At 37.3% G+C, this 13721-nt stretch overlaps 1 protein-coding gene across 3 annotated transcripts in view; it reads right to left on the bottom strand.

Annotated features, from left to right (window-relative positions):
* SLCO1A2 (solute carrier organic anion transporter family member 1A2) overlaps positions 1 to 13721 on the bottom strand; it is a 51301-nt gene that overhangs the window by 12658 nt on the left and 24922 nt on the right. For all 3 annotated transcript variants that reach the window (XM_068971739.1, XM_068971740.1, XM_068971741.1), the window contains 5 exons: positions 12995 to 13210; positions 10929 to 11093; positions 8340 to 8535; positions 4596 to 4758; positions 2097 to 2269 (listed from right to left, as the gene is read on the bottom strand). In XM_068971739.1, the coding sequence (XP_068827840.1) occupies positions 2097 to 2269; positions 4596 to 4758; positions 8340 to 8535; positions 10929 to 11093; positions 12995 to 13210 (913 nt within the window). The remainder of the gene's footprint in view (positions 1 to 2096; positions 2270 to 4595; positions 4759 to 8339; positions 8536 to 10928; positions 11094 to 12994; positions 13211 to 13721) is intronic.

Below are 13721 nucleotides of genomic sequence, written 5' to 3'. Positions count from 1 at the left end.
CCCTAAGGCAAGTAAATTGTCAGATTGCAGTACAACAAAAGTTAGGATTGAATTTCACAAAAAAAGCTTTGAAAAATTTTGAAGAAAAGATGAGAGATCAGGAGAAGATAATTGTATCAAGTAAACAATATTAGATTAACATCTATAATTCACCAGAAAACTATAGGAATTATCATGAAAATGGACAAAAATAATGAATAAGCGTCTTGAAGTAAAAGTACTAGTAGCTAGTAAAAAAGTTTAAGGAAATTCTTAAACTCATTGATTTAGGAAATCACGTATTAAAACATCAGTGAGCTACCATCTAATACCCATTGGAATAGTAAAAGTCAGAAAGTTCAGTAATTCTAAATATTAGTGATGCTATGAAAGTGAAAATGAAAGTTGCTCAGTCATGTCCAACTCTTTGAGACTCTAATTCATGGAATTCTCCAGGCCAGAATACTGGAGTGGGTAGCCTTTCCCTTCTCCAAGGGATCTTCCCAACCCAGGGATCGAACCCAAGTCTCCCGGATTGCTGGTGGATTCTTTACCAGCTGGGCCACAAGGGAAGCTCAAGAATACTGGAGTGGGTAGCCTATCCATTCTCCAGGGGATCTTCCCAACCCAGAAACTGAACCGAGATCTCCTGCATAGCAGGCGGATTCTTTACCTACTGAGCTATGAGGAAAACCCAATGAAGAGGCATGAATTGATGGTATGAGAATAACTCATAAATAAAAGCAGTATTTGGTGAATTTATATTTGCATGTGCATTTTGAACCAAAACAAATTTGTAGCACAGTATTGTTTCTGTGCATATAAAACACAATACACAACAAACAGTATTTTACAAAGGAAAGCATGTATTTAAGACTGTATGTCTATCATATAAATGTGGATGCCTATGGTGATAGGAAGTGGGAAATGGAATGAAAAAAATAAAAATAAAGTAAAATAAAATAAGAGAAAAACCTTACCCCACCTAGGATGAACTATGAACTGAGAATTACAATCAATTTAACTCTTCTTCAAGATGAAAAAAAACTATGGACTTTGTTTACTAGTTATGTTTAAAATTGCTTATGAGACACAAAGATGCTATCATTGAAAAAGCTTGTGTGATAAACCTAAGTTTACAATCTAGCTCTCCAATTTCCTAGTTTTAGTAAGCCTTTCAACATTTATGTATCACAAGAGCCTCTTAAGACAGTTGAGCATTCATTATTATATCCATTTTTTTATTAAACAAAAGTAAGCCAGAAAGAAAAACACCAATACAGTATACTAAGACATATATATGGAATTTAGAAAGATGGTAATGAGAACCCTGTATGCAAGACAGCAAAAGAGATACAGATGTTAAGAACAGACTTTTGGACTCTGTGGGAGAGGAAGAGGGTGGGATGATTTGGGAGAATGGCATTGAAACATGTACACTATCATGTAAGAAACGAATCGCTAGTCTAGGTTTGATACAGGATACAGGATGCTTGGGGCTGGTGCACTGGGATGACCCAGAGAGATGATATGGGGAGAGAGGTGAGAGGGGGGTTCAGGGTTGGGAACTCATGTACACCTGTGGTGGATTCATGTCAATGTATGGCAAAACCAATACAATATTGTTAAGTAAACAAATAAAATTTTTTAAAAAAAAGAGCTCAGAAAGATCAATTCACCTGCCTTTGCCCTGTTGATAATAACTGGTGAAACTGGGACTTCCAACAGCTTTTAATTCCATTGTCCTAATACATCAGACTACAGGAAATGACCTATAGGCAACCACTCTTACCTAGGAAAATGACCATTTCATACGGTTTGCCCTAAAATATAAATGTGTCTCTTCTTGTGTTAAACCATGAGCGTCTGCTAATTTAACTCTAAGTAATAAGGTAGGAAAGATAGGGAGGGAAATACCAGCAGATGAACATTTAAATTTGCTAGCTTAAACTTTTTTGTAAAATTCAACAATGTTTATTTGGAAAATCTTAATAAATGGTATGATATATTAGAGCACCAAGTTCTTAGATACTGTGAGCTTCACGTGACTTTCTTAGAAAAAGCTTCCATACTAAGTAACCAGAAATAAATCCAAATAAAGAAAATAATTCTTATACCTCAGGAGAACCATATATCCAGGTATGGCAGATAAGGAAAATATGAAACTACTGAACACGGACAAGATTAAAAAGTACTGTAGCATCATGGAACAGTCCTTTCCTTTGTCACATAGCCCAAGAACTGCAGATGAATTTCCTGGTGTTCGAATGCAGCTACAATTTTGGAACACCTGCCAAAAATAATATATTACCTTATGTAAGGAAGGAAACTCTTGAACACAAATTTTAAATATTTTCTTTTCCCAGTTAGATCAAGATAGACGTTGTTTAGTCTCTTTATTCTCATATCCTTTATGATCTCTCTCAGGATTATAGCATGTGACAAGACATAGAAGGGTGGTTTCCAAAAAATAGTACTTCTTTCCAATTTATTAAGTAAATTTGCAATAACTCAGCTGTCCTAAAATCATGCTTTTTACAAACACACACTATTTTAACATACGCTAAATATGACAAATAAAATTTGCTTCAGAATGCCCAATTGAAATATTTAGATACTTACTAATAAAAAAAGCTTTGTTTAAAATAAAGTTTATTTCACAAACAGAATAAAGTCAACCCTTTTTGAATTCTTATGTTCCCAGGTTTTAATAAGAATCAAAATTTATATTTTATTTTGATCACCGACCAAGATTTTAAATGACATTTTTTAAGCAATAAAACATGCCCAATTCCATCTTCTTAAAAACCTGTCAGGATGTAAAAAAACTCCAAAAGCACGTGTATATACACAGAAAGAAAGAAAAAAATAGCAAAACAATTGACTGGATAATTGAGATCAAAACTGTCAACTTTATCTCAGTCGATAGTATTATTTTTCAGTCTCAGTTCAGTTCAGTTCAGTTGCTCAGTCGTGTCTGATTCTTTGCGACCCCATGAATCGCAGCCCGCCAGGCCTCCCTGTCCATCACCAACTCCCGGAGTTCACTCAGACTCACGTCATAGTTTTAAATGAAGTTAAGTAATCATGTCAATTGCTATGAAGCTAAAGATCAATGCTCAGGAATGCTAAAGCATTCAAATAAAATCTAGGAAGTAAAGTGTAAACCAAGTGAGCATACACAGTCAGTCCCCTACACGCGAACCTTCAAGTTTTGAACTTTCAAAGATGTCAGTATGCGTTCACATAGCCAATCATGTAAGTTAGTTCATGTGTCTGGCATACACTGTCACGTATGTGTCATCTACAAGTGGTTGTGTTTTTGTGTACTTTACTGTGAAAGCGAAAGTGAAAGTCACTCAATTGTGTCCGACTCTTGGCAACTCCATGGACTATACAGTGCATGGAATTCTCCAGGCCAGAATACTGGAGTGGGTAGCCTTTCCCTTCTCCAGCGGATCTTCCCAACCCAGGAATCGAACCCATGTCTCCCTCATTGCAGGTGGATTCTTTACCAGCTGAGCCACAAGGGAAGCTCAATACAATACAGTACAGTACAGAGTACAATAGTGCAGTATCTTTATTTCAAGCACAGGATGTTTGGAAGCAAGCGTAAGAGCAGCGATGATGTAGCTTGCACTGCTAAGAAGCACCAAGCAATAAAGGTGGAAACAAAAGTGAAAATAATTGAGAGAGTGGAGTGAGGTTTAAAGATGGTAGAACTCACTTGCTCTTATAATATTGAACTCCTTGCTGTGCAACACAAGGAGCTTACTAATAAAGAGCTGATAGAAACTGGAGGCCCAGAGGAAGGACAGAGACAAGGGGAAGAAATAACTGAGGAACTGAAAAGATTCACAACACAGGGAAGGGCAAGGGCATTTTCTTAATTTGAGGAGGCACTGTTAGTTTTTGAGGCATGGAACACAAATGTAGAACAGGGCACAATCTAGTGCTTGTGTCATCTATGCTGAGAAAGAAAGTGCTACTATCCAGAAGTCGCTGGATCAGTTTTTCAAGAGGGTAGATTACATTGAATCCAGCAAGAAACAAGGACCTGTGCCACCAACATCAGGTGTGAGTGAAGGCGCAGCTTGCCCTCCGTCTCCTGTTGCTGACGAACCTTCAGTCTCCCATCCCCCACCTCCTCCCCCTCCTCCCATCAGTAGCCCGTCTTGATTGTTCACTCAGTGCCAGCCCCTGAGTGCCAGCTCTTGTGCCGTACTACTGCACTTGTCAAGGTGTTGTACTGCAAGATTAAAAATGTTTATTTTGTGCGTCTGGTTCTTTTTTATTATTTCTGTGAATGCATTATAAACCTATTACAGTACAGTATTACAGAGCCGATTGTGTTAGCTGGGTATCTAGGCTAAATCTGTTGGATTTACAAACAAATTGGATTTTCAAACAGGCTCTCAGAATGGAACGCATTTGTATGTAGCAGACTTACTACAGAAAGTAACATTTTTTTCACAAAAGTTTCTAATTTGGTTTTGAGGAAAGACTTTAATTTTACTTTTGTCAAATATGGACCGAGTTCATAGCTGGAATGTACCAATGCAGTGCATAAGACAAAAGTTCTGTTTAAAAAAATAAAGGCCAATAGGATATTTTACCATTTTTCTTCCTGTGCCAGAGGATATCTCACAACCAGCAAGACAAGCTGACATGTATGACAAGCCATTGTCTCCACACACAGGGTCCCATACTTTAGTCGGACAGTTACAATCCATGTTGCAGTCAGCAAGAAAATTTTTCACATGTAAATTTTGATGTATTCTGAAATGATTTGAAATAATGCCATAGATATTGAAAGAATATTAGAGCTTTTTCTTTTTACCTCAATTTACAAGTATATTTCTTCTGCCCCCCAAAATAGAAACAGAAATCTTTCAACTGTCAATATATGGCCTGGATATCATAACTCTGGCCTAACAGATACCTTGCTTTGGTGACCATAGCTACTTTTTTGATTATTTCTTTCAAGTAAATAAAAGCCAGTAAACAAGCATTAATTGAAAACTTACTATACAGAAAATATTTTTCCAGGTATTAATCAGAACTCAAAAATGAAGATAGATAAATCCCTGTGTTTGGTCCTTGCATGCATGCTAAGTTGCTTCAGTCATGTTTGAATCTGTGTGACTCTATGGACTATAGCTCACAAGGCTCCTCTCTGTCCGTGGGATTCTCCAGGCAGGAATACTGAAGTGGGTTGCCATGCTCTCCTCCAGGGATCAAACCCATGTCTCTAACATCTCCTGCATTGGCAGGTGGGTTCTTTACCACTGGAGCCACCTCCATATGGTGGCAAAATAGCAAGAAAGATTATTGCTTTATAAAAGCAATCTCAAGGGCGCAAAATCTGTAAGTGCAATTTATAATGCAGATAATACATTTAGCTCCAGAAATGTAACTATTTGAGTAAACAAATACAGTCTTCTACTAAAAAAAAACTGTTCAGTGATCATCAAGAAGATCAATTCACAGCTACCCTTAAGCAGACACTACTGTGTAAATCCCAGAACCCAGCAGTGAGACCAAAGCACCCTCTGAACCACAGAGACCAAGAATGATGACCTCAGAAGGATAACAGGAGCAGTAAAACTCTGACTGGATGGCTCCTCCCCCAGGTTAGCACACCACGTCAAGAGAGCTCCCCTCTGCTTATGGTTTCTCTAGTGCAAAAAGAGAGCCCAATGCCCCCAGATTGTGGAAAGCTTCCCAGGAGGCCCACTCAGGGATCACTGGGGGAATCTACAGAGTCTGACCCTGAGAATACATAATGTATCAAATCATCAGATCATACCTGATGGTTTTTATTGTTTATGTCTTAATAAAATCAGGGGGAAAGGTCATAACACAGAGAAAGACAAATATTATATGATATAACTTATATGCGGAATTTTTTAAAAAATGATACAAATGAACTTATTTATAAAAACAGAAACAGACTCACAGACATAGGAAACAAATTTATGGTTACCAAAGTGGAAGGAGAGGAGGGATAAAATTAGAAGTTTGGGTTTAACTGTTATATACTATGAAAATAAATGGAATTACATAAAGAATAGTTTATGTAAAACAAATAAGAACCTACTATATATCATTGGGAACTATATTCAATATCTTGTAATAACTTATAATGGAAAAGAATCTGAAAAATATATGTGTGTGTGTGTAACTGAATCACTTTGCTGTACACCTGAAATTAACACATTGTACATCAACTATATTTCAATTTAAAAAGAGGGCTTCCCTGGTAGCTCAGTTGGTAAAGAATCTGCCTGCAATGCAGGAGAACCCAGTTCAGTTCTTGGGTCAGGAAGACCTACTGGAGAAGGGACAGGCTACCCACTCCAGTATTCTTGAGCTTCCCTAGTGACTCAGCTGGTAAAGAATCTATCTGCAATGTGAGAGAACTCGGTCAAATCTCTGGATTGTGAAGACCCCCTGGAGAAGGAAACAACTACCCACTTCAATATTCTGGCCTGGAGAAGTCCTTGGACTATATAGTCCATGTGGTCACAAAGAGTTGGACCCAACTGCACGACTTGCACTTTCTTTAAATTTAAAAACAGATTTAAAAGTCTAATTACAATAGTTTTCTTGTGCTTAACATAAAATGATAAAAAGAACCCTAGCATGGGAGTCTAGAAACTGAATTAAAGTCCTGGCTTATGGCTAGAGTATGCCTTTTTGTACATTTGCTCTGGGAATCAGGATAATTGTACATAGATTATATAGATTTGTAATACTTGTACATAGATTAAGATTTTCAGTTCAGTTCAGTTCATTTTAGTTGCTCAGTCGTGTCCAACTCTCTGTGACCCCATGGACTGCAGCACATCAGCCCCCTCTGTCCAACACCAACTCCCAGAGTTTACTCAAGCTCATGTCCATTGCGTCGGTGATGCCATCCAACCATCTCATCCTCTGTCATCCCTTCTCCTCCTGCTTTCAATCTTTCCTAGCATCAGGGTCTTTTCCACTGAGTCAGTTCTTCACATCAGGTGGCCAAAGTATCAGAGTTTCAGCTTCAGCATCAGTCTTTCCAATGAATATTTGGAGTGATTTCCTTTAGAATGGACTGGTTGGATCTCCATGCTGTCCAAGGGATTCTCAAGAGTCTTCAACACCACAGTTTAAAAGCATCAATTCTTTGGCACTCAGCTTTCTTTATAGTTCAACTCTCACTTCCATACATGACTACTAGAAAAACCATAGCTTTGACTAGATGGGCCTTTGTTGCCAAAGTAATGTCTCTGCTTTTCAATACGCTGTCTAAGTTGGTCATAGCTTTTCTTCCAAGGAACAAGCATCTTTTAATTTCATGGCTGCACCCATGAAATTAATGCAATCACCCATCATCTTCAGTAATTTTGGAGCCCCCAAAAATAAACTGTGTCACTGTGTCCACTGTTTCCCCATCTATTTGCTATGAAGTGATGGGACTGGATGCCATGATCTTAGTTTTTTGAATATTGAGTTTTAACCAATTTGCACTCTCCTCTTTCACATTCATCAGAAGGCTCTTTAGTTCCTTTTCACTTTATCCCATAAGAGTGGTGTCATCTGTGTATCTGAGGTTATTGATATTTCTCCCTACAATCTTGATTCCAGCTTGTGCTTCATCCACCCCGGCATTTTGCATGATATACTCTGATTATAGTTGCATGACATAATCTGATAAATACTCATATTATGTATTTGATATGATTCTAATTATATAGTCCTTGATAATTTTAAAGGAGCCATTTTATGATGCTCCTAATTTCATCTTAACTAATTACTCCTTTATCCTAGATATGTCCTACAAATGAATTTTTTAAATTCATATCAATATGCAAAATCTTCCTGTGAACCCATGTATCCCTCAAAATGTGAATCTAAAACCATTCAATGATATAGATATATATTAAAATAAAATATATAAATTTATAAAAGCATAGCTATACATATGTTAGGATTCAGTTAAGCTAAATTTAAGCCCATCAAGGAAAGATATAAAGGTGATTGAGATTTTATATATATATATATATATATATATATATATATATATATATATAGTCAACTCTTAATTTTACCTATTTATGGTTGTATGAAATGTATGCATAACACATCCTAATACAACCTAAAACCATAGGTAGTTTCCTCATTTTACTATCTACTAAGACATCACAAAGACACATAAACACAATCATAGACTCACTAACTCTGTGATATATTCCCAACCTTTTTAAATAAGATGGAGAAAGACCACAAATTAACTCCAATAGGCAACTAATCTGGTCATGGATAATCATTGTGGAAAATATTAACAGTTGAAAGAGTATAATATTCATTAGAAAATAACATACCCTTTATAAGACGTGGTTATGCCAGCAACTGAAGAACTATCACAGATCATGAAAAAACACAAAAAATGGAGAAGATACTCAGTAAAAGATAACCAACATCCTATGTGGGCAGCTTGTACGACAGTAATCTTGAACTTCTTCATAAATAAACCACCAACTATATATCCAATGCATATTGGAGGGAAGTTATAAATACCTATAAATGCAATTAGAATATTATATACAAAGTGACATAGCGAAGGAACAAATATTATAACACACTGATCTACTATGTCTTACATAAAAAATCATTTAGGTCCAACTCATAGTGAAGAAGTTTAATTTAAACTTATCCCCTCTTAGTTACATATTACATACAGAGAGATTTTTAAATGCCTCACAACATCAAAGTAATTTTGGAAGACTGTTATCATTATCATGTATTTAATTAATAGCAGAAGTATGTAAATTTCTTGTCTGAGTTATGTTCTATATCTTTTTTCTTAGGATGCAGGTAGAAGTGACAAGTCAAAGTCAACCAGCCATTTATTACTTTCTGTTTTTTGGGTGGGATTATATATATAATGATTTGTATGTAATGTATATTGTTAAATCATAAATAGTAATAGTAAATCATAAATAGTATGATTTATATGATTCTACAGCTGTTTATTCCCACTCTGATTCTTGAGAACTTGACTCAGCTCAAGGTATTTTAAAGGTATTTTGCTGAGCCTGTAATTGTCAAGTGTCTTTACATTCCATGCCTTACTGCTACTGACTAGCACTCTCCTTCCCCTGATCCCCTAATAAAGGAAAGAAAAAAGGGGGGAAAGACAGCCCTAGGTTGCATCCTTATAATACCAGGGTCTGTCTACTGAATCACATTCTTGGAAGAGCTTAATATCCATTCTTGAGTCCCATACCAGAGAGTCCAATTTAGTATAACTGAGATGAGTCCTAGGCACATGGACTTTTAACACCCTAAGTGATGTGGATACATGTAATCTGGAAATTTTCCTTTCAAAACAGTAAAAAAAAATCTCAGGAAAAACTCAAGGTAGAGTAGAACTATGGAGTTGAGAAATAGACTGCTTCCTGCCATATCAGTAAACAAAGGACAGCACAGTCATCAGCAATGGCAGCCACCACAGACGGCGAGCAGGTAAGCCCTGAAGGAACTCAGGAAAGAAAAAATACATGATATCTAGCAGCCATCAGACTGCAGCCACTCCCTATGGTGAGCCCAGAGGATGTGAAACTCAGCATGTTAAAACACCCAAAACTGGCCCCAGATAGCTGAGATGCATTTCAAAGGAATGATTTCAGTGAGCCCAGACTCTTGTATCTTTCCATAGATAGAAAAGTGCTAAATTCCTTAACTTGCCATATCTGGTTTCTTTTAATTAGCAATCATCTTTTGATGTTCTGACTACCTGCCCTTTGTTGTAAAACTTTATAGCATAGCTCCTCACCCCCTTATCTCTTAGCAGCAGTTCTCTCAGGGGGTTACCTGAAATGCTATTTCCCTGGCTAAAAGTCCTAAAAATTTCTCCTGAATAAACCATAACTTTCAGCTTTTAGGTTGTGAATATTTTTTAAATCCACAGAGATTAGTGTGGTAGCAGGAAAATCAGAATATATGTGCTGCAGAGATATCTCAAAATTCCAGAAGAGGGTCTTCCGTGGTGGCTAAGTGGTAAAGAATCTGCCTGCTGATGCAGGAGACATGGGTTATATCCTGGAGGATCCCACACGCCATGGGGCAACTAAACCCTGGTGCCACAAATACTGAGCCTGTGCTCTAGAGCATGGGAGCTGCAACTACTGAGCCCACGTGCTTTTCGACTAAATGAAGCCCACACACTCTAGAGCCCCTGCTCCTCAACTAGAAAGTAGCCCCTACTCACCACAATTAGAAAAAGCTAGGACATAGCCACAAAGATCCAGCACAGGCAAAAATGCTTAAATAAATAAATAAAATCAGAGGAGCTGAGGAGCTAGGTTAGAAACCGTGGAATTAATGGATTGGAGCCAGAAAAGCAAAATCTGGGAGTGAAATACAACTCCTGATCAGTTAACTGTCTTACTTTTTACATGAACAAATTACCAGTGTGAAACTTTTATCCCCCGTGCATTCCCCAAGATTTCTACAAACATTCCAAATTTGCATTCTGACTAGGGAAAAACCCAAGTGTGTTAGTCACTCAGTTATGCCCAACTCTGCGATCTCATGGACTGTAGCCCACCAGGCTCCTCTGTCCATAGAATTCTCCAGGCAAGAATACTGGAGTGGATTGCTATTTCCTTTTCCAGGGGATCTTCTCAACCCAGAGACTGAACCTGGGTCTCCTGCATTGTGGGCAGATTCTTTACCTTCTGAGTAGCCAGGGAAGCCCAGAGAAAGACCCAAAGAGAAAAAGAAAACAGGATTCTATGCCTACTTCCCTTCCCCACCCTCTCATTTCCCTGGAGGCAGAAGGGGGAGAGTACCAGAGGCAAAAATATCCTAACATTTCAATTGAGGAGTTTCCTAGATTCATCATCACACTGTTCAGCATTTCATGGGGGAAAAAAGTGGGCTACTAATACAGAGAAGAACAAACATACCAAGGAGAAAGATTGCCTCTGAAGCTGATTTTCCATAGTGCTGTTCCATATATTTAGGCATGAAGGAAATCATACTGACAAATGCATTGAACTGCAGCACACTTATCAGTATGAAAAGCATGTAAATTGGGTTGCATAAAAGACTTTTCATGAAGGGTAAAAAATCTGAAAGGAAAGAATGACAAAGGTGTCAAACTAACTTGGTTTGCATTTTACGACTGACTTTTTCTGAAATATCAACCTCCCCTCTAAATTCTGTTTTCCTGTTCTGTAGTGCACATTTATACAAAAGGATTGATTTTATTCTTCTTACCCTTTGAAAGGTAAAGTTGTATCATTGTTTTGGTAGCTTCTGCAAGTCAGTGAGCCTGCTGACTGGACAAGGATCAGAACACAATCATTTACCTTCACTAAGTTACTATCATGCCTTCAGGAAAAAGCAATATGAGTAAAATATTGCTCGAGTTCACACCATTTCCTTTTTTATCCTTCTTTTTTTCCTCTACTACTATCCTCTCTTCTCTAGATATCATCTAGCATGAGAGATACTTGTTCTCTTGTTCTGTTCTCTGAAGTCAGGAAGGAAATTAATTCGATAGAGAGGTATCACAATTGACATTATCATTCCTGAGTATTTAAAATGAAGATACATGTGGAAATTCACAGCATAAAAATTTTCTCAAGTACTAGGTTCTCTGCTTCTGCAATACAATTTTGATGGTTCTGCTTATGGTTCACACATAATCTCTTAAAATAGGTCTCATGCCTGAGACTCTGATTCATTTGGTATATACTAAGAATATACCATGCAAATCATTTGGTATATACATTTAAGATACATTGTACATACTGTGTAAATGCTTTAACTGAAACATTTTCCTGTTTGTATGGACTAAGAAAGCTCAGAGTCAAATTTGTGACCTAGCTCCGGCAAAGATTCTCGGTCATGCTGCCTGCATTTGGGGTCAAAGTGTCACTCATGGTTTCTTTTTACTTCTATCTTCACATTCTTCATCTTAATTTCCTTATTTATCATATACTATCTTAGTTTGCTTCATAAACTGCCTAATAATCATTCTAGAACAAAGTATCAATAAATAAACTGGAAGAGAAGGAAAGAATCTAGTTGTAGGATTCATATTTATGAATAAAGTCATGGCCGGGAGAAACTTGTGTCAGAGCTCTTTGAAGCTTCTTAAGTTACCCGTGTTTGTTGACATTCTGTTCTAATAGATGAGTCTCAGTAATTTCTATTCATTTTCTAGATTTCTTATACTGAGTTAAGCCCTTGTTATCCTTTCCTCTATCAAATATAGAGAATTACATGACCTGTCACTTTTCTTTTTCTGCCTTAGCTTCCAAGAAGCTCACAGACAAGCTAGTATTTTTGTTTCAGAAATATATAGTACTTATTTTGATTAGCGGGTATCTTTCCTCTTTTTTTCCTTGGTTTGAATTTCTTTTTTAATTAGATCTATGCTCTCTATCGGAGAAGGCAATGGTAACTGACTCCAGTACTCTTGCCTGGAAAATCTCATGGACAGAGGAGCCTGGTAGGCTGCAGTCCATGGGGTTGCAAAGAGTCAGACATGACTGAGCGACTTTACTTTCACTTTTCACTTTCATGCATTGGAAAAGGAAATGGCAACCCACTCCAGTGTTCTTGCCTGAGGAATCCCAGGGACAGGGGAGCCTGGTGGGCTGCCGTCTATGGGGTTGCACAAAGTCGGACATGACTGAAGCAACTTAGCAGCAGCAGCATGCTCTATATAAAATAGTTTTTTTTAAAGCAAATGGGGACAAATTTATTTACTTACTTACTTGAATGCCCAGGTTGACATAAAATTTTACAGAAATGCTGATCTGAGATAATTCAGCTTCTAAATAATATCACTTATTTTCATGTAATAGCATGTGAAGAATCAGGCTAGCTAGAAATTGACTGCTGTCTGCTAATATCAAATTGTCTTCATGTAGCCTAGCACACTGTAATGTTAGACTAAAATACAGACATAATGATAGAAAATATAAAGTAAATTATATAGACTTGAAATGTTTATATTTGCCTTTAGTGATTCCATCCCTTTTCTTCTTGACATCTTCTTGTTTCTCTTTGTCATTTTTAATGATCTCAGCATTATGTTCTAGTCCTTCCTTTGGAAGCGTTTTGGGCAAAAAGAAAAAAGGAATGGCAGTGAGCACATTCACTCCTGCACAAATCAAAAAGCCAATCCACCATGCACCAACCCAACGAGTATCAGTGGGAGTTATGGTCAGATCATCTGTAAAGAGATATACACATTTTTTTATTAGCTTAAGTCATTATTTCCCGTACAAGCTATAGAAAATTATTACCATTACAACTGTCAAGTTCTAGCCAAGTATAGAATTTGCATAAAATTCAGACATTGATAAAACTTGCCTGAAAACATATGGTATTACAACATTGCCTAGCAGTAAACTAGTTTGACTATCTGTTCTACTAGGTAAGGAATTAGTAAATAGGTACAAGGGCTTCTCAGGTGGCAAAGAACCCCCTGCCAATGCAGGAGATGCCAGAGACTCGGGTTTGATCCCTGGATCAGGAAATTCCCTGGAGTAGGAAACGGCAACCCACTCCCATATTCTTGCCTGAGAAATCCCATGGACGGAAGACTGGTGGGCTACAGTTTGCAGAGAGTCAGACACAACTGAGCACACAAAAAAATATATAAATAGGTATATATTAATTAGCTATAAGGGGACTTCCCTTAGAGCTCAGTTGGTAAAGAATCTGCCTGCAATCTGGTTTGA

Source organism: Capricornis sumatraensis, chromosome 4 (assembly GCF_032405125.1).
Source record: "Capricornis sumatraensis isolate serow.1 chromosome 4, serow.2, whole genome shotgun sequence".
Lineage (NCBI taxonomy): Eukaryota > Metazoa > Chordata > Mammalia > Artiodactyla > Bovidae > Capricornis > Capricornis sumatraensis.
This window is presented reverse-complemented; position numbering and strand designations above follow the sequence as displayed.